The sequence below is a fragment of the Mytilus galloprovincialis genome, chromosome 2 (assembly GCF_965363235.1).
Source record: "Mytilus galloprovincialis chromosome 2, xbMytGall1.hap1.1, whole genome shotgun sequence".
Taxonomy (NCBI): domain Eukaryota; kingdom Metazoa; phylum Mollusca; class Bivalvia; order Mytilida; family Mytilidae; genus Mytilus; species Mytilus galloprovincialis.
The window spans coordinates 1789481-1817376 of NC_134839.1; the positions used below are offsets into that span (position 1 = coordinate 1789481).

The 27896-nt window shown below is 32.1% G+C and overlaps 1 protein-coding gene across 1 annotated transcript; it reads left to right on the top strand.

The window, feature by feature from the left end:
* The first annotated feature begins 1311 nt into the window (after window positions 1-1311).
* LOC143062662 (uncharacterized) lies at window positions 1312-27896 on the top strand. Its single transcript, XM_076234358.1, has 12 exons — window positions 1312-1576; window positions 9315-9485; window positions 10392-10690; window positions 12416-12611; window positions 13568-13644; window positions 15619-15703; window positions 16804-16981; window positions 17688-17872; window positions 18882-19034; window positions 23161-23250; window positions 24006-24134; window positions 25281-27896. Exons 1-12 carry the CDS (start codon window positions 1459-1461, stop codon window positions 27431-27433), a joined length of 3834 nt encoding a protein of 1277 aa, XP_076090473.1. The 5' UTR covers window positions 1312-1458; the 3' UTR covers window positions 27434-27896.

Here is a 27896-nt window from a genome sequence, read left to right on the forward strand (position 1 = left end):
AAACTTCCAAAATCGTGGAAGACTCATTTTCATTGGTCGAAAAAGACACACCTACGAGGTCACTCACATGTGACCTCAAAGAGGGTTTCGTTAGATCTCCCACGCGACATATCAGAAAACGGGAGCGATGAGAGATTGGTTTTTAATTAGATTGGAGAAGAACATAATTATTGACCTGACAATAGTTTTGTAACTTTTTCCTTTCCGAATAAGTCTGTTTATTGTTTGGTTAGCTTTTGAGGTAAATGCCAACATTTTTGTGCTTTGTCACTGAAAGAATATATATTATCATTAAATATATATTGGATGTGAAATACCTGAACGTTTAAGATGTCTACGTGTTGATTTATAGTTACGAATGCTGTCCTTGTACCGATGATAAAATTTAGTAAATGTTTGATTAGTTTATGACCTATATATTAAGCATTGAGACCAAAATACGGTTGAAAAAAAATAATTGAAAACAGAACTTGCGTTTCAGATAAATAAGGGTCTTGAAAAAAGTGCAAAGTTCCATTTTAAGAGAATCAATATTTGTTCAAGCAGTAACAGCAAAAAAGTATTTTCAACAACTTGAGAAACATGAATTAGATTTAGCTACCCCTAATTTACCTATCTGTTAAATTAATATGATGGGTTTGATAACTTGCAGCGTGCACTTTTCTAGGATAACTTATTACACGCATTCCTCGAATGCCACGTAATTTTACAGTTAACTTTATTTTCTTTAGCTCAAAAGATGTAAGCACTTAAGCAATATACCAATAGTTCGAGCCCAGGTTATAAAGGCTAAAATATTAATTTTCCAGATCACCCTCCACTAACCCCTCTACCAAAAAATCAAATATTGGAATAGTATAATGTTGCTCTATTATGTCACATCCCTAGGGGAGAGCCTATATGAGTGTCTTGATTTGGGGGACTTCGTTTTTTTCTTTCTTTTAATAGTTTTTTCATAACAAAATCTCTACATGCTCTAGTCTATGCGGCTTTTATATTTTGTTCATATATATACCAGGTTTCTCTATTCTTGAACGCTTCCTAAGAATAAAATATCAGATTATTTTGTCTGGTACACTGACATCGACTTTTTATCTCGGTCAGAACAATGATTTGATAAGTTACCATATTTGGTAAATTATCTCTTTTTTCGTCAAATTTATTTTTAGAAGGGGTTTCCCGAAATTTGCGATGCTACGTCATTTTCGGGATGAGGTCACCTCATTCGGAAAAATAGACTCGTTCTGGAATTAGACAATATGGCGGCCACCGAAAAGGGAAGGAAATGATATACAAATCTGATTAATTTTGACTATAAAACCCTTATGCAATTATCGATAATGTTTCCTGAGTATATAATAGCATGACCTAAAAGTACAAATAATGTAGCGTAGCATTTGTAGTGCCATGAGCGGTGTAGGGGGCTAATATACACCCTTTATTTTGTTCAAATGAAGAATGGGCGCACAACAAGGAAAAGAAGGAAAAAGTAGTAGCTCAAGTAAACCTAAGAGTAAAACAAAAGATCAGTCTCGACCATCACCCGGAAATCCTTCTATATTTACAGATCCGACTGGTAAGTTTGTGAACCCTTTATAGGACATGAGTCATATCTCCACTCGAGATTTACAAGAAGATTTACTTTATCTCTTGAAATCATTTACAAAAAACTCGACAGGCAAACGAACCTCATATTCATTTTACTAGAGAAAAAGTGTTCTTGTAATGCATTGCATTTGCTCAAATTTATAATTGAAAACAATTCCTTTTGAAGGCAGCCAGAAGTAACCTGGTCATGCATGAAGGAGTTTTTGAGGAAATGTAACTTATTTAGTTGTCTTAAATTGGTTTGAAGCTTAAAACCTCAAAAGTAACCCAGCTTTATTTCTTGATGTCATACACCTGAAACACGTTCCTCTTCATATAATACAATCTACATATCATGTATATCAGAAATCTGTCTTTGTTAAGAACAAAATAGATTGGAATTAAGGTATCCGGTCGGTACAGCCCCAAAATGATCCGGCCCATAGTCACAGGGGATGAAATTAGCAGGGGCCCACAGGCCAATGGCCCCTAAAATTTTGTTTGGGCTACTTAAATTTTTGCTTTTCTTGTATAGAACTATATATGTGGACCACAAAATTTAAGCTGTGGGCTACCATTGCCAAAGTCTTAAGTTCTATCCCTGTTAAGTTGATCCGCCCAAGTCGATCCGGCTCTACGAAGATCCCTCCCAAAAATAAAATATGGAATAAACTATATTGACTTTGGAGGGTTTGGTGATAAATTTTATCAGTCTAAAAAAGTATCGATGATGGATGACAACAGGTATAAGTGAAGTATAAGAATATATTTGAGTACCAGTCAATGAGCATTCAATTATTTTAAGTTGAAAACCGCACAAATACAGTCAAGAACTTCGGGGCAGCTTTCCAAACAGTCAATAGGTATCTCCCTCTGGTATCTTTATATAGATAGATGAGAGATAGGAAGATGTGGTGTGAGTGCCAATGAGACAACTCTCTATCCAAATAACAATTTATAAAAGTAAACCATTATAGGTCAATGTACGGCCTTCAACAGTCCCTCCCCGTAATTGATCTCTCCTACTTGCGAGGGCCTGAATTCCTAACACGATAAAAACTTCATGAATCCTGGATTTTGATTTGTGCCCTGTAGAAGAGGTGACCAATCAGCAATTAGCTAAATTTTATTGAGATAAGTAAATCCCGAGCTAATTCCGAATGGTTGATTGAAGATTTTTCATTGTCTATGCATTCAGGCGTTAATGTAGTAAGCGGAATATAATGACTGAATTATTCGGGTTAAACAATTACTAATTTTCTCTATTGTCAATGCTTTGGATCAAAAGTATTTGAGAAATATAAAATCTTACAGATACTGCCATCTGCCATATTGGGCGGTTCGTAACAGAGTACAAACAGCCGATTTCCCCCAGTGAATAACTAGTCATCACATACATTCCCGTAAGATTTTGAGGTTACTTAGAATACATGTATGTCTGATGCCACCATTCAAAAATTTTTATGCCCCTGCCATAGCGAAGCGGGCATTAAGTTTTACCCTTGTCCGTCTGTATGTCCCAAAATTGATTTCCTTTAGCTAGCTTTAGGTTGCCTCTACCAAATGTCATGAAACTTCTACAGTCTACACAATGTTTATTGTTTGAATTTTGGTGGTGTCACTTGTGTACCTTTACATATGATAAAAATGCTGAATTTATCTATTCCATTCTTTAACTTTAGTTTCCCTAAATCAAATATGATATTTAACTTATGCACAATATAAAAAAGACAATGTGGTATGATTGCCAATGAGACAACTCTCCACAAGAGACCAAATGACTCGGAAATTAACAACTATAATATGGCTGTCAACAATGAGCATAGCCGCTCAGGGGTTTCATTATCTTTCATGTTGACTGGTACTTTCCACATTTCTAGGTGGTACTTTACAATTTATTCCATGAATATCTGATATAAAAATTTCTACATTTAGGCGGTACTTGTCAATAGCATAGGAGGGTAAAAGTACCGGGTACCGCCTCCTAATGAATGGCCTGATAGCCTATACCCCATAGTCAGTTATAAAGGGACCCAAAATGACAAATGTAAAACAATTCAAACAAGAAATGCTTGTTACCACAAAACACAGATCAAGTTTGAATTTGGGTGGCATCACTTTTACTGTTAAAGAGTTACATGTATGCCCTATACAAATTCCTGAATTTTTCATTTCTGTTCTCTAACTTAAGTTTGCCTCAACTAATTGTTATGAAACTTATACACAATACTTATTTCCACAGAACTCAGATCCAGTACAAATTTGGGTAGTGTCACTTTTACTGTTCTTCAGTTATGTCCATTTATAACTTTATATGATATGGAAGCAGGGCATCATCTATGTGTTCCATGGACACATTCCCCATTTATTGTCTTTTAATATTGTATAAAAGTTCCAAATAAGATTTTTGGGTTTCATTTCATACTGGTAAATCCTCTGATCTTGACCTCTTTTCATTGTTCATTGGTTGATGTAGAGTTCCCTGGTTAATTTTGTTTCTTAGATTCTGTATGCTATAGGCAGGGTTTCCGCTGGCGGTCGCCATTTTCGCAATTTGCGAAAAAATAATAATTGTGGCGATAAAAATTCATCATTTGCGAAAGAATTTGGCGAAAGAAATATATAGAACAATTTATTTTGCTCCATCTGGTTTATTTACTTTTTTCGAGTTTCTCGGACTCTACCCGATTAGACAATACTCGGAATTCACCTTGACCTGATTTGGACAGAAAATCAATAATCAGCTGATTGCATGTTATAGCTGTCGACAACAATGGACTAATTAATAAAGGTGTTGATTGAATTGTTCGATAAAATGATATGGTTAAATGGCTTCCACTAAATGTCACATACATAATTTATTTACCACTTTGCGACGCACGTGTTTGAAACAAACTTTTGACGCCTCCTCTCCTTTTAAAGATAGTTTGGAAAAGAAAGCTGTTGTTGTGACAAAAACAAATTCAAAAGCAAGAAAAATCGCCGATTTAAAACTTTAATTATCCTTTGACTTTAATATAAGTAATTGATTAGGGGGACTACTTTAAAGTCGTTTGAGTGACACGTGTGTTTCAAGCATAGTTTTACGTCTCAACATTTTCATTTACGATGGTCAAGAAAGGAAAACTGTCGTTATGAAGAAATCTATCCAAAAGGTTGGGAACAACACCTCGAATGAGAGTAGCCCTTCAATGTTATGACTAAACATGAAATGAGGGATCAATTTCATGTGATAAAAGCTTTTGTTTTGTTGAAAAAAAAACACTTCTTAGTACAAAAGGGCACATCAGTATTTTTCTTTTAAAGAAACTTTCCCTACGAACTATACTGGTATTATATAATCAAAACATTAATTTTGTTATAAGTAAATGATAAGGGTTTATTCATTAAATGTAGACTCTAAAATAAGTTTGAGAGAATAATCATAGACACAATGGGGCAAAATCACACCTTATTTAAGGGAAAAGGGGGGGGGAGGTAAATTTTAAACGAAAAATATAGTTATGTCACTTGGCGAAAAAAATAATAAAGTGGCGAAAAATATAATGTTTTGGCGAAAGAGGTGGCGAAACAAATAATTTATCCAGGGGAAACCCTGCTATAGGTAAACTATGTTCGATGTATAGAATGATTCAAAGGTGTACATGTCTGTCTGGCAGAGTTAATCTGACCTTGACCTCATTTTCATGGTTCATTGATCACTGTTAAGTTTTCCGGGTCAAGTTTGTTTCTTTTTTGTACAATAGGTCAACTATATTTAAAGCATACTTGTTGTATGGAATGATAGTAAGCTTAAGGTGTACAAGTGTTTCCAGTTTGATTTATCTGACAATGACCTACCCCCCCCCCCCCCCCCCCCCCCCCTAATTTTTTTTCACCTCACACTTCCCTTATTCCAAAAAGAAATTCTTTCCTTCAAAATAATCTCAATTCAAATTTTTAATGGAGTTTGCAACCTTGATAAACTAGTTAAATTTTACCGCTTTTGTCAGTACACTCTTACATGTAATAGGAGTGATCGTCTTATAAGTCCATTTGTTTATGCATATGCCTCTTGTGTTTTGGGCAAAAACTAAGGAAAGTGGTGAGAAACTGTTTACTTATAATTGTTTTACTTTGATTCAAACATTTGACAGGAGTTACATAATACATAATTTAATTCCTTATTTATACAGTTGACTGTTGGACAGTTCTGAGGATATTTAGTTAGGGGGAAAAACTCTTGTTATTTTTAGCTGCATAATGTGATTCATGAGATAGAGAGGACTGATATGATTCAGGACATCTTTTCCTAAGTTTTGAAAATAAGTTAATAAGTACACAATAAGACAACCTTACTGGGAGTGAGGATACACTTAAAAATATGAATCAACCCTTCCCCTCCAAAAAACAAACTTATTTTCTGTAAATTCAGAAATTATTGCGATGTTTTATTAATGGGCCTCTGTAAGTATTGCATATATCTCACATTTTTGTCTGTTCTTCAACAATCTCAATAATTTCTGAATTTATAGTAAATTTATTGGAAGACAAATTCACAACATGCAATGTAGATTGTACATGTATGTAACATGGTACAAATCTACATGTAGCTGGTGTGGTTGATTGAGGATAGGTCAGTGAAGTTTTGTGACTGGAATGTGATAATGTTAGATTCAAATACTGAATGAGTCCAAATACAAAAAAAAAAACAATTTCTAGAATATTTTTTTTTGTACTTACCAAAATTTGTGACAAGTGATTGTGCAAGTGGGCACAATTTTTACAATTACAATTCACATGTTTATTTACTGAAATATAATTAATTGATATTTGCACTTGACACCTTTTGATGTGTGACCAAGTATGATATAACAGGATTGTGTATTGATTTTATTATTATGTTGCAACACAACATGGTAAACCTGCTGAGATTATTAAAAATTCCTGTTAAATTCATACCATATTGTTGATATAAAAGTCTTTGATTCAAAAACCATTCATCAAACATCTGAGTCATGTTTCCTCAATATTCTCTTTTTTTAAGCAGACAGCTTCCAGGCTTTGTTTCTACAAGCTTAATTAGGCCTATGATAAAACTATATAGTTTTAGGCAATTCTGTCTTTCGTATTAAGTAAGGAAGGTTCAGGTGTTGTCATATGTCACAGTTGTATAAATTATTTTTTGGTTATAAGTAATTTAAATCTTGTCAATTTTCTACGAATATATGCGTTTTCTGTAAATTGGAGGAAAAAACTACCTTACACTTTGAGGTAGTAAATGTACATGTACATGTGAATGAAATTGAGGAATTGTCTTACATTTATATTGATTGTAATTGATTGTTTGAAATTGGAAGTTCTTCTTGTTTGAGGGTCCTTGTTTTCTAAGAGGTCTAAGTAGTTTTAGTTTTTACTACTGTAATCACTAGCCAGTCAACACTGAGGTTGTAAGTTGGAACCATGCTCATGCGTGTTCACTTGACTCTAATTTTAATTGATTAGGATTGTCCATTTTCCTATTGAAGGTCTAGGCACTCCAGCTTTCTCCCCCTTTAAATTTAAAAACTGACTTCCACCAAACAGCCATAGTGTTGCTCTTAAAAGTGATGTTTAAACCCCAACAATCAATCAATCAATCAATCATCTTTTTCGACTGAGTGAAACAGAATTTTGACATAGTCCTTTGAAATCCTGGCTGGCTTCAAATAAGTAAACCTTAAAGTTTACTGCCCTTACCAAAAGACTTTTGGAGTTATTGTTCAATTTAAATAACATCAATTATTTAATTTCAAAATGTCATCACTAGTCCCACAATTGTATGTTTTTAAAGTTTGAAAATTTATATTTCCATTCTTGAAAATTGAAGTTTTGTAGAACAAAATTTAAGATATTCTCTCCTCTAGGCACTAACTAAATTTCAAATAGGGGAGGGGGGAATTCAAATCTTCCCTTGCTTCCTCCAGTGTTTGTACAAGAAAGTCTGAAGAAAACATCTATTCAGTTTGGAATGGCCTAAATTATACATGTATGATATGTTTATTCTAATCATCCTCTATATCTGTATACAACAGATACTTGAATTTGATGACTTACATTTGTATCAGAAGGCAAAGGCACCAGATGACATAACATAGCCTGTAAAATACTTAGTAAATTGATACACAATTGTAGCAGGCATTAGATAATTCGCAGGGAATGTAATAATTACTGATCTGTATGTGTGACTCATAGAGTTACTTTAACTTGTATTTAAGTATTCTTTAGTGTCATTTTCGGAACTCTTTTCTCATCATTTAACAGCTGTAAGTTGTCCGTGATTGCGTTCATTAAAATATATTTCTCCCCTTTCAGTTGACAGTTTTGAGAGTCTCAGACATAACTTTGTTATCACTGGTTATCACTGGAAGGTCGCCTCATAGCTGATAAAATTTCAAACTTTGATCTTTTCATTGTAACTTACACAACTGACAAGAAAATATGGCACAATGTGTGGGATTAAATTATACTCTCATATCTATTTTATTTGCATTTGCATCAATTATCCAGCATTTGTAATAATTAATACATGCAAAAACTTCAGAAGTTACAGTATAAAATCATTGAAAAAAAAAATGTTTTATTTTTTTGCAAAGATTGTCTCCCAGTTTTTCTTTTAAAAAAATATCATCCTGTTCTGACTTGAAAATATTGATTTCATACATATGCCATCAAACCCCATTGGGATATATATCTTCATTCAAATAAAGATCAAATAAAAATGACACTGTTATAAAGACATGTGTTTTCCTTTAATTGACCTGTCACATGTGCACTCATGTGTGCTAACAAGGAATTATTTGTAAAAAGCCAAATGGCTTAGAGGTCAGTTTGTTGACTTTGTACATGAAAAAAAGTGAATCAATTATATCAGAAATTAAGAGATTAAAATAAGAAAAAGTCAGACCAGTTATGTGCCATTGGCCCATGTTGTGTGTATTTATAAATACTCCCAAAGGCAATTTAGGTTGATTTCATCAGATATTAATGTCTCTAATGCCTTATAAAATATAGTTTACACTCATTGTATCCATATCTGCAACCAATTGTATTTAAAAAATGTCATTATACCAGGGTGTCATAAGAAAACAAGTAGCTGTATATATAGGTAGAGAGAGAATTGACATAGACGGTATTTTTATTATACTTAAAGGTGTAACCAATTAAAAGGTTGTTGTCCAATAGAGGATGACCGTTAGACTAGAGGATGACCGTTAATGTAGCAATTATCTGTCAATTCTTGTTAGTGATTGATAAATAATTACTACTTCTAATAAACAAATGGTCATTGACTATTCAGAATTGATTCTGAAGAGAGAACTGGACAAATTATAAACCAGACTTTGATACTTGTAGTGGTCATCAATTATTGATCTATTTATTGCTTAGATCTAAATGGCCTAATTGTATACATGTAGTATAATTTAGTCAAGTATGTACAACTAATTCTGACAATTAGATTCCAGTTTTAAATTAAAATGCTATGTAATGAATGCACCTGTGCATTTTTTTAGTGCAAGTTGTAACTTTCACATGTTGCACACACAAATGTCATGAATGTATTTTTAAAAATCACACTTTATAAATAGTGTAAAGAACGAAATTGCTACTTCAATAACTTGTATATGTATTGAACGTAAAAATTTGTACACAATTTACCATTTTTCCATAAACATGATTTGTAATGATATTTAAATTTTTATTTGCAGATTCCTTGCTGCAGACACGCCCACTACCTGATGCCCCCTTAGGTCTGCTAGATACAAAATGGATGTCTAAAGAAAATCTGTTAGCCAATCAGGGTGAAGATGACCCAAACCTGTTTGTTGCTTTGTATGATTTCCAGCAAGGTGGTGAAAACCAACTAAGTATATTTAAAGGTTTGTAATGAAATAAGATGAGTCTTTGTTATAGCCTCCATTAACTTAACAATATTTATTTTTGAGCAAGGGATTGGTATATATGAAACACCTGAATTCTCAACCCGAAACATTTGAAACTTATAGTGAAAATATATATTCATTGACACCTATTTACCGCCAAGTCCACAGTTGACATGTTGTTACCATGGTTACTAAGGAGTGAGTCGCCATATTGACTGGCTGGAATCCATAAATGAAAAATTTAAGTAAAACAACACCTACCTGAAAAACTCCATTTTAATGAGATATTATCTGTGTTTGATGCATACAAGAAACAATGTTAAAAAAATTTGGCAAAATTTTTCCTTTTTTCCAAGCTCCAATGCATTATTTCTTTTTTTGTGATTTTGGAATTTGGAACCAGAACAGAAATAACAGTTCTGTAGTGTTTTTGCATCAATATTCTTAGAATCCGTAGATTCCTTGCATACATGTATGTATCGCTCATGAATAGGTTTTGTCAACATTGTTTATCTAAGTGTAAACCAAGGGAAAAAATACTAACTGAACACTCCCATTGAGGTTTTTGAAGATTTGCCATTCATATAAGAATTACATTCTTAGGTTAATTTATTTCCTTAAAATACTATGATTTCATTCATAAAATGAAACAAGAAGGAAGGATTTGGTGACATTTGAACTTATTGGTTACCCTCAGGTTCAGTTCATATTCTATATTGCTTCCAGTACATAGTACAATACACAGGAAGCTTTATAAAATATGAACTTTGCATATCTATAAAGTTATAACTTATAATAATAAAAATATATATGAACATTAGCTTTTAAGTTCTGAATTGTATATTATGTTGCTTTACGATAGATATAAATGTGATAAGTAACACACTTTTTGTTTGTATCTAGGTGAACAAATAACTATCCTTGGTTACAACAAAGGAGGGGAATGGTGTGAGGTCAAAAACAAGGCCAATGACCTTGGCTGGGTGCCTAGTAACTACATCGCCCCTGTCAACAGTCTGGATAAGTTCTCTTGGTACCATGGACAGATATCTCGTAATGCTTCAGAATACCTTCTTAGTAGTGGTATAAATGGAAGCTTCCTGGTTAGAGAAAGTGAAAGTAGCCCAGGTCAGAGGTCGATTTCTGTCAGATTTGAAGGTCGTGTATACCACTACAGAATAAGTGAGGATTCCGATGGCAAGGTTAGTCAGTTTGAAGAGATTGGTTTTCACATCATATTTTATTATTTTAAGATACCGTAGATACTCGCCTATTAGTCGATCCGAAACAAGAAGGAATGGATTATATTGGCTTGCCAATCAATTTTGTAATCTTTGTGTTTACCTGAGACATTTTAATGAATAATATTTTGATCTTGGGAATGAATATTAAAATTATTTTTGATTATTGTATGATTTATAAGTATTGAATTGATATGATATCACAATAATGATACAATAACTCCGCTGAATACATCCTTTTACATAGTTGGTACATTGTTATCTCGTTTTCATTTTTGGTTCTTGGCTATTTCTTTTGGGTTTATGCACAAACCATTTGACCATGAAAATCAATACACAAACAGGAAACAGTCGGAAATTCAACACAAATTGACAGAAAAGTGTTAACAGAGAACAAATAAAACATAAAGACAGTATTGTAGTCATTTATTTTCAACAAAAACTTTTAATTTAGGGATTTATGTACGTTTGGCAATCACCGACGTAGTTTTGACCAGAAAATTCACTCCTGACCACTTTTCTCGAGCTTGGATTTTTCCTCTGGTCGCTGGATCTCGCTTATAAGTCGGTACCCCTCTCTGGATTCTGAATTTTACTCCCAAACTTCCGACTTATAAGCGAGTATCTACGGTAAGTTTGATTGCTATAGCAACAAGTTACAAAGGTCATTTTTCCTTGTAACAAGCTATTATTTGAACTTGGAATTATTATTAATTATGGAATTTGCTTAATTTCTTGCGTTTTAAAATTTTTAATGAATTCCATGTTTATTCTGTATTATAATGTTCTGTGCCGCGCACAACACTTTCTATTACAAATAAGATGGTATATTTTCAATAGAATGTACTGTGCTGTGCACAACACTGTCTATACAAAATACATTGTGTGGAAAGTGTTATGCACTGCTCAAAACATTATGATACCAAAATAAACATGGAATTTATCAAAAATTTTAAACACAAGAAATTATGCAAATTCCATAATTTAAAATAATTCCATGTTCAAGTAATAGCTTGTTTTGTTTACATTTCCAATTTGTCAATGTTTTGCACACACATATAATAATAAGCCTTTACTGATTTGTCTGGACCTTCCAGACTGGAAGACAGTTTACATGTAAAATGGATTATAGATCTGAATGAATTTTTGTTATTTTTATATCATAAAAAAAACCCACCTGACAATGTTAAGGACGTTTGCTCCACCATTTTTTGATTTTTTTTCCAGATTTTCGTAATCCTCTGGTTTTATCCATGTATTGTTATTAAAACATTTTGCCCACTAACCAATACTTTTCTTTTTATAATTTTTTTACATAAAGTTTAAAAAGCCATATTTCAAATTTTTATAAAATTCTTTTTATTTTTTCATACTGTTTGAAACAAAAAAGGTGCTAATGTTAAATATATGAAAAATCTAGAGAGAATAATTTCCCGCCAAATTTTCAATGGCTTATATTTTGAAAACGAGCACACGGACCCTCCATTTTTTTCTACTTTTTTTGTTTCTTTATTCATATACTATCAATTCATAATAGTCTTTTTAAAAGCTTGTTATTTTTTAACAGAGTAGCGAACATCCTTAAGTCAATAACAGAATTCAGACTCAGTTCAGATTTTCTTGAATTTTTGGAAGAGAAAATATTTTATATTTCACTAATTTCATAAATAAAATTTTCTCCTTTAGGTGTATGTTACAGCGGAACATCGGTTTAACACCTTGGCTGAACTGGTCCATCACCATTCTATTCATTCAGATGGACTGGTAACCACTTTACTATATCCCGCTCCTAAACGCCAAAAACCAACAGTATTTGGTCTTAGTCCGGAACCCGACAGATGGGAGATAGAAAGAACCGAAATAGCAATGAAACATAGATTAGGTAATAAGATATGTTAAATCTACCAACGGTTCCCTTACTGATTATTATATTTTTGCTTATAAAGATTTATTTTGTGATGTTTTTCAATCTTCAAATTACGCCATTTAACGCTAATGGACTGTCAAAAAAGTTATAGGTATTTAAGTAATAATGCTTTCTGGTTCTTGTTTGTTGTTGTGTTTTCATACAACATTCTACACAGCCATTCAATTTCCTAGAAATAAATATAAGACGATGTGGTATGATTGCCAATGAGACAACTTTCCACCAGATAAGAAATGGTGTAGAAGTAAACTACTATATATAGGTCACCAATGTTCTGCTGATACCGTAGAGTTCCTTTTGTAATCTTTTTGCATGTATTTTAGTAAGCAACAGACATATTGATTTTTGTCTCGTATTTATTTTTCTCATTATTGTTTTAAGTATAAAGGGAGCTGTTGTTTTTCTCGTTTGAACTGTATTACATTTGGTCATGCTGGGCCTTTTAAAGCTTACTGCTAAGTATGTATTTTGCTCTTAGTTGAAAGCCATTCAGTGACCTTTAGTTGCTACCATCCACATTCTTAATTCTTTGTGAATGAACGTCTCATTTGGAATCATACCACATGTCCTTATTTTGATATTGATTAATTTAAATCACCTTGCCATTTTTGGAAATGACAAAAAAAATATTTTCAAGAGATTTCAGAATTCTTTTATTTACAGAGTTAATATGTATTTATAGATTATCGTTGGTCATCTCAACAAGGTTGATTTTCTTGCTTGAGCGGATATGATGAATCTAGCTGAGATGGCGACATTGTTTATTTTGTTGACAACGGCATGTGCACCCTTAGTTTCTAGCAATAATTTTTCATATCACTCTACTGTACTGAGAAAGGAAATTATCAGTCAGTAACATCAAAGGAAAATTTTTTAAAATAGCGATAATGAAATATGTTTTTGTTTTATAGGTGGTGGCCAGTATGGTGATGTTTATGAAGCTATATGGAAGAGATACAATAAGACTGTGGCAGTCAAAACACTTAAGGTTTGAAAAGTCTGCTTTAGTGCAATTGATGTTTCATGTATCTCCTAATAAATACTGTTCATTCATAAAATTTGGAATTTCACAAAAAATACAATACATGAAATATTAAAAATAAATGAGTTGATGGTATAGTGCATAACACAGCTACCAAACAAACATTGATAAAACAACTAAATATATAAAGGTCACCACTGGGGAGTATGAAAACAGGTTTTTGCCTAATTTAAAGGGGCACTAGCTGTCAAATTCATGGTCACCGATTTGACTGAAATTATCATATTTGATTTATAACAATGTAAAACATTTATTCGAAATATCAAAAGTCTAAAATAAACAGTTTACAGAGCATGGGGTAGATACTATACTATATAGGTTCGTTTCGTGTGTATTTTAGTCCAGACGCCATCTAATTTAATATGGATTTGACCTCAGATGACCATATAAGCAATGTAAACATAAATAAAGATATGAATAGATTAAACCAACACGTGCAATTGGATTTTTATAGGTCTGTTTGATTTTATTTTATAGATTAAAAAATAGATGTTTCTCATTGTTTTTAACCGTACAAGAATGATTTTATGTGCATCGAATTAGTAATCAAATGATTTACCGTAGTTTCACTTTCATTGTTGACATTCTTTTTCTTTAAATAACCAGTTCACATACAATGCATGCGTTGTCAATCTCTAGCTAGGTGTTAAATTGAAGTTCACATGAATACGTATTTAAAGAGGTCGACTTATTCACTTGCAAGTGAATAACTAATTATCAATGTTTCTTAGCGTAATTTGACAAAATTGAACCTTTTTGGCTGCAAAAAGCGAATTGTTATTTCACTATTTCACTTTCATTATTGATTGAACAGAAAAAAATCAAATTTTAGATTTGTTATATATCTCGTAGCTAGTGCCCCTTTAAGTGAACTTTATAAAAGGTTAAATTGTAAGTTCTGCAAACAAAAAAAGACAAGTGTCTTAACCAAATGTCCAACTCAAATTAATGTTTATTTTGTGTTTTGAATAAGTTTTCATCATAATGAAAACAGTGTTCTCCCCAGGTCCTTATATCACCATTGTCAATCAGCATGCATATAGATTTTGTTGTAGAATACATTATAAATGTTATGTTAGAATTTTAGGAAATTCCAAACAGTGCTAATTCAAATCCTTGATATTTTTTTTAAGAATAATGGGGAGAACACTGAATCTATTTAATTTTGTTTTAGTACATTATAGAAGAAGAAGATGCTTTATTTCCATCAAATGGGTTCACAAGGAGCATAATATAATATCACTATAATATTATTTTTAAAAATATAATAAACAATACAGTATACATAGTTACAAACACAAATAAGAAGCAACAGTTTTCATATATTCGTATACATGTATATATAGGAGTATATGTAAAACCTTTGTCTCAGGCACACCTCTAGAAAGTAACAAAAAAGAATTCTTTGAGTAGGCTAAATATATCTAGCTTAACTGCAGGAGGCACCAAGGGACGATGCTATATCATGTATATGGCATGGTGGGTGCATATTAAAATGTGTATCGGGACATTAATGATATGGTTAGATATTGTAAGAAGTTGCACATAACTGGAATGTCATCCTCGTGCCTGGTGCAGAGGAGTCAGTACTATTTAAAGTGACACAACTGCAAGAGGCACCAAGGGACAATGCTAATCGATATGCCAAAGTGCACATATTACGAAAAAAAATAAAATATTACCAGTTTAATCAAAAATATCACAAACAGAAAGGTAATAGAACTTATACGATGTGTCCTGTAACCCCCCATGCCAACCTTGTGTCTTGTGCAGAAAGCCTGATTTAAATATTTATCTTTTAAGTTATATTTTGTCTTCATCAACTAACTCACAGACAGCTATCAAGATTCTCTACATTAAGAAGCCATATCATTATAGATGTGATCTTTTAAAACCTGAAAGTTATTTTTATAAATACAGGAGGATACCATGGCATTAAAAGATTTTCTTGAAGAGGCAGCCATAATGAAAGAAATGAAGCATCCTAATCTAGTCCAGTTACTTGGTAAGAGTTTAACAAATTTTTACAGGTATTTGAAACAAACAAACTAAATATCAAATCAGGTATGTAAAAGGCTAAAACAAACATTATATTAAAAGATTATTCTTTTCAACACATGAGTTTTTATGTTTCCAGTCCAAGAAATCAATGGAAATTTACCTGCTTTCTTGCTATCATGGAAAATTTCAATGTAATATTACTCAGAACTACATACTTTATTTGCATATGTAATATATAAATTAAGGACTTCCACTCAATCAATACGTTATATATGGACCTGTACAGCTTATATTGACTGAGGATGAAGTCCGAGTGTCAATATGGACCTGTACAGCTTATATTGACTGAGGATGAAGTCCGCTTGTCATTATAATCTAACAGGTCCATATATAACATATTGACAGTGAAAGTCCTTAATTTATATATTACATATGCAAATAAAGTATGAGGAAAGTGGCGTTCAATGATCTTTCTGTGTATTTTAAGTTGTATTTTGCAAGAATTTTAACATGTTATTGAAAATATCAATTTTCTGTAAACAACTTCAAAGCCTGCTGCATTAGCTTACTTGTATTCTAAGCGTCTACGTTTAACTTTAAATTCTTGAAATCTGCTGATAAACTTTATTCTTTTTGTTTGCAGCAGCGCTTTCTCCATGGTTGTTATATGTGACGTCATAAATCTAAATTTTACCAATATTTTTTTCCTTTGGGCCGTCAATATACATATTAAAAAAACATGGGGTCTGTATACTTAAAAATAGATAGAAGGCTTTGGATACATTAAATAATATTTGAAACATGTGATTGTAATATCCAATGAAAACAATAGAATGCTACACCACATGTTATACTTCAGAGTATGTCTGTGTGTTGTCATCAAAGTTTTCCAGCAATCACAAGTTTTAAGTTTTGTAGATATTCACTCAACTATGGCAAAAGTGATTGATAACTATATGATTGATTGATTGTTGGTTGATTAACACCCAGTGTCAAATATAGCTATTTGAGAATTCAATAAAGCTGGACAACGTATTGTTTACAAAGTGTTATACTCTTGTTATATTTGAATAATTTCTGATTGACTATATTCTATATTTGTAGGTGTTTGTACCAGGGAACCACCATTTTACATTGTAACAGAGTTCATGCCTAATGGAAATCTCCTTGATTTCATGCGTAGTGCTAACAAGGAAGATATAGGAGCCACAATTTTGATGTATATGGCAACACAGATAGCTTCAGGAATGGCCTATCTAGAGGCTAGAATGTTTATACATAGGTAGTTATTGATATATATACATGGTATTGAGAAAAAAAGAGGTCAAATACTAAGTGTTTAAAATATTTAAAATGGAGTTTTTCTCAAAGAAACTGGAAAGGATATTTGTTAATGGATAAATGGAAAGAATACACTTTGATTATATTCTATGAAAATCTAGACCCAAATAGCATTTCAAAAAGTTTTGTCCAATTTACCTGAAGGAGTCTACTGTCAAAAATAACTCAGAATATAAATCATTTGAAAATATAAGTCAAAATCATATTGATAGTAAATGCAAGCATTGACATTAAATGTTATTGATCAACATAGCATCAATACAAATGATTTTATTCACTTATCACAGTTCCTGTACTAGGGCAGAATAACTACAGTTTAATTATGATTACAACACAAAGTATACAATACAATACAATTTTGGTAGAAATCCCGGATAATTTAAGATAGTTGTTAGAATTTCAAAAACTTCAACCACAGAATAAATATTTGTGGATGCCTACCAAATGTAGAATGGCCATGTCTTGCTGTTTAGACAAAAGTCACAGACTCGACAAACAAAAATTTCACAGTTCTGCATTTATACTATTGAGTGTGTTTGAAGAACAAGAATAAACTGGGATATTGGAAAGATTATTCTCTCTAGCTGGTTGGGGATATATCCAGGTTAATTTGGCTGATATTTTAAAGTTTTTTTTATACATTGCAGAGATTTGGCAGCTAGAAACTGTCTGGTTGGTGATAGCCATCTACTTAAAGTAGCTGACTTTGGTTTGGCCAGATTAATGAAAGATGATACCTACACAGCCCATGCTGGAGCTAAGTTTCCTATCAAATGGACAGCACCTGAAGGGTTGGCATTTAACAGGTTCTCTACGAGATCTGATGTCTGGGGTAGGTATAGAAAGAGAATTAGATAAGTACAGAATTACTAATCCAGGAATTCTATTATAAAAAAAAAAGATTCAATGTGTGATGAGTCAACAATCAACAAACAACAAACAACACATCAATTCATCAAAGCTTATACCACATGAGTTTATTATCAATGTTGTTTGGTCAACTAGCCTTGATCTTAGCTGCTCAAAAAGGGTTAACAGATTCCTCATAGTAAAACAGGTACCAAAAAAATTATATTTATCTTTCTCAATTATTTTCTCTAGGGCACTCCGGCGTCTTCTATCAATAAAAAGTGACTGCCACGAAATAGCCCATACAGCGGTGCTTAAAAGCGGTAACAAAACATAAAAAAAGACGTAAAAGCACCAAAAAATACATTAAAACAAATGTTAGGAATTCAATCTACAAATCATTAAAAAAATAATACACATTTAGCTATATTATTTATAGTTTGATTAAAGCATGTTTTCTAAATTATAACCTCAAAATAAGGTATCTAATTGCATTACTAATTTGTATGCCCCACCTACGATAGTAGAGGGGCATTATGTTTTCTGGTCTGTGCGTCTGTCTGTCCGTTTGTCTGTCTGTGCATCCAACTGTCCCGCTACAGGTTAAAGTTTTTGGTCAAGGTAGTTTTTAATGAAGCTGAAGTCCAATCAACTTGAAACTTAGTACACTTGTTGCTTATGATATGATCTTTCAAATATTAAAGCCAAATTAAGACTTTTGACCCCAATTTTACGGTCCACTGAACATAGAAAATGAAAGTACGAGTTTCAGGTTAAAGTTTTTGGTCAAGGTAGTTTTTGATGGAGTTGAAGACTTGAAGTCCAATCAAATTGAAACTTAGTACACAAGGGTATGATCTTTCTAATTATTTCTAATTTTAATTCCAAATTAGTTTTTTACCTAATTTCACGGTCCATTGAACGTGGAAAATTCTTGTTCATTTTATTTTACACACAATAGCTTTAAATTATACTCATTGTTTATTTTCTAGCATTTGGTGTATTACTATGGGAGTTGGCTACTTTTGGGATGTCCCCCTATCCAGGAGTGGAATTGACCGAGGTGTACCATTTATTAGAAAGGGGTTACAGGATGGACAGACCAGCTGGATGTCCTGCCAGTGTATATGAACTGATGATGAGATGTAAGAGTTTATGTCTACCTTTAGTACTTACAAGATATACATGTTAATACCCATTTATTGTACATTTAAACATATTATAAACAAGAAACATATGAAGCTAACCAAGCAAATAATAAATGATTTTGTATTTGTATTTATACTCTCATCCAGAAGGTTTGTACAATGATAGCTGCAGACTGAAGGTCTTCCATTTGATCAGTACAAAATTATATGGAACAGCTGTTAAAGGGGCACTAGCTACGATATATATAAAAAAAAAATTCGTAAGGGTTCCACGGAACCCGGTGTCTCGCCTACTTTTTCTGTTAATCGCAGACTCAACAAAAATGAGGAAAAACATCAATAAAAATTTCCCTCACGATACTGTCTTTTGATTGAAAGAAGCTTCCAAGTTTGGTAAAAAAATCCAGGATAGTTTATGAATCTAATAAATGTTTTATAAACTTTAACTGCAGACTGTATGTAATGTTAACTGGAAGAAAAACTAAGTCCATTTATAAGTAAAATACGGAAAAAGTGAATTTTTTTTTTACAAAATTTACTTCTGAATAATATCTTATGATCAGAAATAACTTTTTGTCTAAGTTTGGTAGAAATCCAGGATAGTTTAAGAACATTATAAAAATTTTAAAAACTTAAACCACAGAGTGAATGTTTTGTTTCTGGCAAAAAAACTAAGTCCATTTATAAGTAAAATACGGAAAAGTGAAAATTTATTTTTACAAAATTTTCTTCTTGATACTATCTTATGATCATAAACAAGCTTCTGTCCAAGTTTGGTAGAAATCCAGGATAGTTTAAGAACATTATAAAAATTTTAAAAACTTAAACCACAGAGTGAATGTTTTGTTTCTGGCAAAAAAACTAAGTCCATTTATAAGTAAAATACGGAAAAGTGAAAATTTATTTTTACAAAATTTTCTTCTTGTCAGATACTATCTTATGATCATAAACAAGCTTCTGTCCAAGTTTGGTACAAATCAAGGATAGTTTATGAAAGTTATTAAAATTTTAAAAACTTTAACCACAGAGTGAATGTAATGTTTCCTCGCAGAAAAACTAAGTCCATTTATAAGTAAAATACGGAAAAGTGGAAATTTATTTTCACAACATTTTCTTCTTGATACTATCTTATGATCATAAACAAGCTTCTGTCCTAGTTTGGTACATATCAAGGATAGTTTATGAAAGTTATTAAAATTTTAAAAACTTTAACCACAGAGTGAATGTAATGTTTCCTCGCAGAAAAACTAAGTCCATTTATAAGTAAAATACGGAAAAAATGGAATTTTATTTTTACAAAATTTACTTCTGGATACTTTCTTATGATCATAAACAAGCTTCTGTCCAAGTTTGGTGGAAATTCAGTATAGTTTAAGAAAGTTATTAAAATTTCAAAAACTTTAACCACAGAGTGAATATTTGTGGACGCCGCCGACGACGACGACGCCGACGACGACGGAATGTAGGATCGCTTAGTCTCGCTTTTTCGACTAAAGTCGAAGGCTCGACAATAAAGTATGATTTTTTTTAGATCAATCATTAATCAAATTGGAATAATGAAATAATAATTTGCTTTTAGCAATCAATTTCCTTTAATTTTGTTGAAATAAGCGATTAAACATAATTTTTGACTGATTCACTTGCAAGTGAAAACGTCATCATCATTCTAACCGGTATTCATGTGAACTTCAAGTTAACCCCTAGCTAGAGATTGACAACGCATGCATTGTACGTGTACTGGTTATTTAAAGAAAAAGAATGTCAACAATGAAAGTGAAACTACGGTAAATCATTTGATTACTAATTCGATGCACATAAAATCATTCTTTTATGGTTAAAAACAATGAGAAGCATCTATTTTTATGCCCCATTTATGGGCATTATGTTTTCTGGTCTGTGCGTCCGTTCGTCCGTCTGTTCGTTCGTCCGTTCGTCCGTCTGTCCCGCTTCAGGTTAAAGTTTTTGGTCGAGGTAGTTTTTGATGAAGTTGGAGTCTAATCAACTTGAAACTTAGTATATATGTTCTGTATGATATGATCTTTCTAATTTAAATGCCAAATTAGAGTTTTGACCCCAATTTTACGGTTCACTGATAGAAAATGATAGTGCAAATTTCAGGTTAAAGTTTTTGGCTTCAGGTTAAAGTTTTTGGTCAAGGTAGTTTTTGATGAAGTTGAAGTCCAATCAACTTGAAACTTAGTATACATGTGCCCTATGATATGATCTTTCTAATTTAAATGCCAAATTAGAGTTTTGACCCCAATTTTACGGTTCACTGAACATAGAAAATGATAGTGCAAATTTCAGGTTAAAGTTTTTGGCTTCAGGTTAAAGTTTTTGGTCAAGGTAGTTTTTGATGAAGTTGAAGTCCAATCAACTTGAAACTTAGTATACATGTGCCCTATGATATGATCTTTCTAATTTAAATGCCAAATTTAGAGTTTTGACCCCAATTTTACGGTTCACTGAACATAGAAAATGATAGTGCAAATTTCAGGTTAAAGTTTTTGGTCAAGGTAGTTTTTGATGAAGTTGAAGTCCAATCAACTTGAAACTTAGTATACATGTGCCCTATGATATGATCTTTCTAATTTAAATGCCAAATTAGAGTTTTGACCCCAATTTTACGGTTCACTGAACATAGAAAATGATAGTGCAAATTTCAGGTTAAAGTTTTTGGCTTCAGGTTAAAGTTTTTGGTCAAGGTAGTTTTTGATGAAGTTGAAGTCCAATCAACTTGAAACTTAGTATACATGTGCCCTATGATATGATCTTTCTAATTTAAATGCCAAATTAGAGTTTTGACCCCAATTTTACGGTTCACTGAACATAGAAAATGATAGTGCAAATTTCAGGTTAAAGTTTTTGGTCAAGGTAGTTTTTGATGAAGTTGAAGTCCAATCAACTTGAAACTTAGTATACATGTGCCCTATGATATGATCTTTCTAATTTAAATGCCAAATTAGAGTTTTGACCCCAATTTTACGGTTCACTGAACATAGAAAATGATAGTGCAAATTTCAGGTTAAAGTTTTTGGCTTCAGGTTAAAGTTTTTGGTCAAGGTAGTTTTTGATGAAGTTGAAGTCCAATCAACTTGAAACTTAGTATACATGTGCCCTATGATATGATCTTTCTAATTTAAATGCCAAATTAGAGTTTTGACCCCAATTTTACGGTTCACTGAACATAGAAAATGATAGTGCAAATTTCAGGTTTAAGTTTTTGGTCAAGGTAGTTTTTGATAAAGTAGAAGTCCAATCAACTTGAAACTTAGTATACATGTTCCCTTTGATAAGATCATTCTAATTTTAATGCCAAATTAGAGAATTTATTCCAATTTCACAGTCCTTTAAACATAGAAAATGATAGTGTGAGTGGGGCATCCGTGTACTGTGGACACATTCTTGTTAATCTATAAAATAAAATCAAACAGACCTATACAAATGCAATTGCACGTGTTGGTTTAATCTATTCGTATCTTTATTTTTGTTTACATCGCTTATATGGTCATCTGAGGTCAAATCGATAGTTAATTAGATGGCGTCTGGACAAAATACACACGAAACGAACCTATATATATTATCTACCCCATGCTCTGTAAACTGTTTATTTTAGACTTTTGATAGTTTGGATAAATGTTTTACATTGTTATAAACCAAATATGAGAACTTGAGTCAAATCGGTTACAATGAATTTGACAGCTAGTGCCCCTTTAATATTATAAATGAAAAAAAAACATCACTAGGACTGTTGCTTTATTATGTAAAAAAAATGCAATATATATTCCTTTATGGGCTTGTGTATGTATAATCCTTTATGTACTTACAAATCAAATATTCTTTGAAAAAGAAAAGCAGGTTGACCTGGATAAAACCAGTATTTTTATTAAAATATTGATAGCAGATAGTTAGCAGATTTTTATGATTATTTATTTCAATTTTTTTTTTTAGATGAAACATTATTCTCTAATTATTTAAAAATGAATAAAGGAAAGACATATTAAAAGATATCAAATAATTATTTGTAGTCAATTCTTTTCTTTATATCAATAGAATGCATTATATTAGTTGTTTCAAATTTAAAACAATAAACTTGAATTTCAATTTTCTAAAATTATTTTAGGTTGGCAGTGGGATCCAAAAGACAGACCAACTTTCAAAGAAATTCACAATGTATTAGAACATATGTTCGAAAAATCCAGTATTAGTGAAGGTAGTCTTTTAACCTAAAAAAAAAAACAATTGTGATTTTGCAAAGGTTCTTATGGATTTGGTACCAATCCCAAAATTTCAGCCATGCTGAATGCATAATTTACTATAAATTAGATTCAGAATTGATCTTTAATGAACATGATGAATGACTAATTTTATTTGAATCTGCATTGTATAGAATGCACTGTGAAACACTCTATAAGGAATGGTTACCAGTTGAATGCCATTACCATTATATTTGTAATTTGTAAACAAGACACAGAGAAATATACCTATCATATCTGATATACTAAAAAAAAAGATTGAAAGTGCAGACTAAATTCAGTTGTCAAATTTTTTTCAACCATAATTATGTGAACAATTTTATTGTCAATTCTGATTTTGAATACTGTGCTTATCTAGTAGGGAAAAAAGAGTAGATTGATGTTTTCTAACAAGGAAAAAAAAACCAAAACAAGAAAGATATTTGTAGAGAGGTTTGAGTGGATTTTGTACGCTGTATATCAATTTAGCAAAGCATGGATTTGCATCAATAGATGTTATTTGTACTGTCTTTGAGAAATTTAAATACAAAATATATAAAAAAATTGAATTGTACATGCATACATATTTTGATTCTGCTAGCTTACTTATATCTAAATTAGGATTAGAAAACTGAAACTTTAAGAACAGACTTTTGAATAGGAACTGATTTAAGGTTTACTTAGCTTTTGCTGGCAGTAATGTTAAAAAAAATTATATATTTTATTTTTTCAGAGATTGAGAAAGAATTGGACAAAGATCCAAAGAAGTTTCAAGGTTTACTTCCACCGAAGAAGAACCGTTCTGGTGCTAACCTACAAGGACTGGATAGTCCTGATCTTGGAGAGGGCAGGATCAGTGCAGGTATTCAGCATAATACTTTAAATTGTGTTTGTCAAAATTAATGAAACTACAGATTTATTTCATTAATAGACAGTAATTGTATAATATAACTATTATTTTACAAGGACAGAGACTGATTTTTATGGTCCAACTTAACTAGCATTTTCCCTTGTTTTAAATGATTAAAGAAAATTACTTCTGTTTATACATAAGTAATTATTTATGTAAAAAGTGAAAAATCTAATGAGTGGAAAACTTTGAATAATTATACTACCTTTGACTTCTACCTTTATCTTTATTGATATGGAAGATTTATTAAAGGTAAACCGGTCAATATCTTTTTTACTTTTTTTAAGTTCTGTTTTTAGTCAGGGAAAGAATTTTGTTAAGGGAGACAACATATTTTACATAACAGGCAGTTAAAAATCCTTATTAAGTAAATGAAACTTTTTTTCTTGGCAAACCTAAAAGTGTTCGGCTTTGCAGCTACTGTTGATTATTTCTTCAAAAAATTAGTACCGCTGGAATTACAGCAAATCAGGTTCACATCATCAATTTTTTGTCATTTTCTATATTTACTTAACTTTCTTTCTACTTGAACTGGTTTATTTTGTCTATACTTTGTTTAAAGCACACATTGCATACTATAAACAACTGATTCAAATGTTTTAATGAAATCTTTTGGGATGATGACAAAAAACCAAAACAAACTTATCGCAATGGACTATTTTATACATATGTTTTGATCTTTAAAATCATATTTATAAATATCATTTCCCAATAAGGTTCTATTTTGTATTTTTATTTTTATAAAGACAAACATAGTAGTGATTACAAATGTATATGTTTCTGGTGTAGTTTCTTTCAATTTGCATAAGGAATAACAAGTACTTAAACACTGCTTTAAAAATATTTGATAGTCGTATTACAAGAATGATCATTTTTGTAGAGTCAGCAGGAGTAAAAAACATTAAAGTACATTATAAATTAAAACAGCGCCAAAACTGTCATTTCAAAGAGCTAGTAAAATTTGGATCAGTTCCAATTTTAAAAACTACACAAGTAAAAGATTTCAGCGTGAAAACCTGCAAGAATTTAGAAAAAATTGATTTCTTTATATGATATTTTATAAGTCAATTTTAATACCTTTTTCATTATTCTCTTAAGGTCCAACACCACCAGTTACTAGACGAGGGCTGCCACCAAAGGAGGATAATGCTGAAGTTTTATTACGTCAACAAGTCTCCAAAGCAGTTATAGCCAAGGCTGCTTCTGCCAAGAAAAAGGGGGGACCTGCTCCTGCTCCCCCAAGAAGGACTACATCATGTAAAGATCCAACAGATAGCCAAAAGGATATGGAAAATGAACTGAAGGCAAAAATGAAACTTCAGAAAGCTAAAATTGAAAGCTCAGTTCTCTTGGAAAATTATGATGATGATGATTATCATGAAACTGGAAGTGATGTTGGTTTGACTATTTCACTGCAGCCTTCAAAACGACTAGAATTAGGCTCGCCAAAAAGTTATCAAAGAGATGGAAAGGATGTGAAAATGGAGGATAGTGGGATTTCACAAAGTAGTACCGAAAGTTTAAAACGTGCTCAAATTGACAAATCTAAATACTTGATCAATACTGATAGTGCTGTGAAATCTTCTGCTTTTGAACATTCTAAAGAGAGAAGTAGTGGGCGAAGTTTTAATTTGCCATACCAACGACAATATAGTATTGAAAGTGGCGAAAGTGCTCACCGTGTTTCTAAAGAGACTAGTACTGAAGAAACAAAAGACATGGTGTCTAATTATAAAGGGAAATTTTATCCTAAAAAAGCATTACCGTTACCACAGCAGGCTCTTATAAGGCGACAGTCATCAGGCAGGACTAATAAGACTCGTGATGCGGAAAGTAGTGTTACAATAGGACGGCTAGACGTAAATAATGTGACAAAAGCAATCAGTAGGTATGGAACTATTCCTAAAGGCCGTCGGATAGAGGCCTATCTAGCTTCAATGGAATCTGAAGTAGAAAGGAATCAAATTCCTGACCTGCCTGTAGTGGACGATCAGGATTCAGGTACTGATACTGCTAGTGTTGCATCATGTCCAAACTTAATGCCGGCGGAAGCAGTACAAGATGCTGCAGAAAAACTAGTTTCGCATGGTCAACGAGAAAATAGTGATCCAGGTATCAAGCCAGAACCTAACGTGAAGCCAAGTAGTTTTGTAAAATCTCAGTCACAATATGGTATAGTTGATAATCAAAACCTTCCTAGCACTGGGTTACAGAGACAAAAGTCTGACGTAACACATAGTAATAATGAGTTGGCTAGAAACTTTCCTGATCAAAAACCCAAACCTAGTCCAAGGTTATCACGTATGTTTGAACCTCGTAGTGAGATGGATCATACCCAACATGTTATTCAACCTTTACATAAACCTTTAGTTGGAATTGATCATAGTCCAGCTAGCACAGACTCAACATTAATTGGAAGTCCAGATTCAGTTCTCGATTCACGTAAACATTCTGATTATAAATCTCCTCGACCCACCTTTTCTCATAAAATGAGATCTGCTTCGACAGGAGACTATCCTTTGCAAAGTGAATCTCCTGCAGTGGAAAATATAAATGTTACTAACTCGTGGAGTGGAAATAATTCAGAATCTATTACTGAGGAACAAGCAGAAGGATATTCTGTTTTGTCAAAAGTTGCAATGTTTCAATCACAAAAACCAGGCAATTCTGATTATGGTGGACCTTTCAAACCTTTTACGAGGAATGAAAATGGTCGTGAATCATTTTCTGAGAGACATGAAGGTGCACGGCCATTATCAGATCTGAATTATAAATCTCATGTTAGTAAAGATGATAATATTTATAAACCTGTTTTACCGAAAAATATTCAATCTGGACTACAATCAGCACTTATGTCAAAGTCCATGATCGATACTTTGGAAACAGTGCCTGAAAAATATTCTGGACCTAATTCTGATTCAGATTCACCAAAAGTGACACAGGAAATAGTTTTAAAATCGGCTAATGAATTAAATAGTTGTATTGAGTCTCTGACAGCTACTGGGAACAAAACGAGCACAAATTTTATGGTTCTGTCGGAACAAATTTTAACTTTTCATGAACTTTGTTCACATTTTATTGACAATTTACAAGTACATGCCAAGTTTCATGCTAAAGAATTGTTATCACAATTGCAGGCTCATAGTGAACAGTTAAAGATTTACAACAGTTCAAACCCAGCGAGTGGAATCAAGTTGACCAATGACGTTAAAGCAACCATTCAAGAAATACTAAGTCTTATACAACGGTGATTTTTGTAATTGATCATAGAAAATATAGGGAGAAACATTTTGTCAAACACAGGCAGGCCAAACAAATTAAAAAAAAATAATGTCCACAAGGCACAAGCATATGAAACACGTTTATATCAGAAAAGTTGGCTTGAAAAAACAAATGATGTCTTTGCATGGCCTACATTGTTGTTCATAATCAAGAACTTGGATTTAAAATAATTATATTATGATAGTATAATATACAAGAGAACAAAGAGATCTAAATGTATAGAGGCACAAATAAATATCATTTTTATATATAAATAATTCCAAGCTCGTATTCATTTGTATATAAAATCACATCAGAATAACTGACTTTTCAGTTATGGAAGAAAATTTCTAAGACCCAATTCCAACCAACATCAATCTATTCTTGAATTTTATATTATTTGAACCTGTATATGATTCATTCAACTCCCCTGCCATTTCCTCAAATATAAGC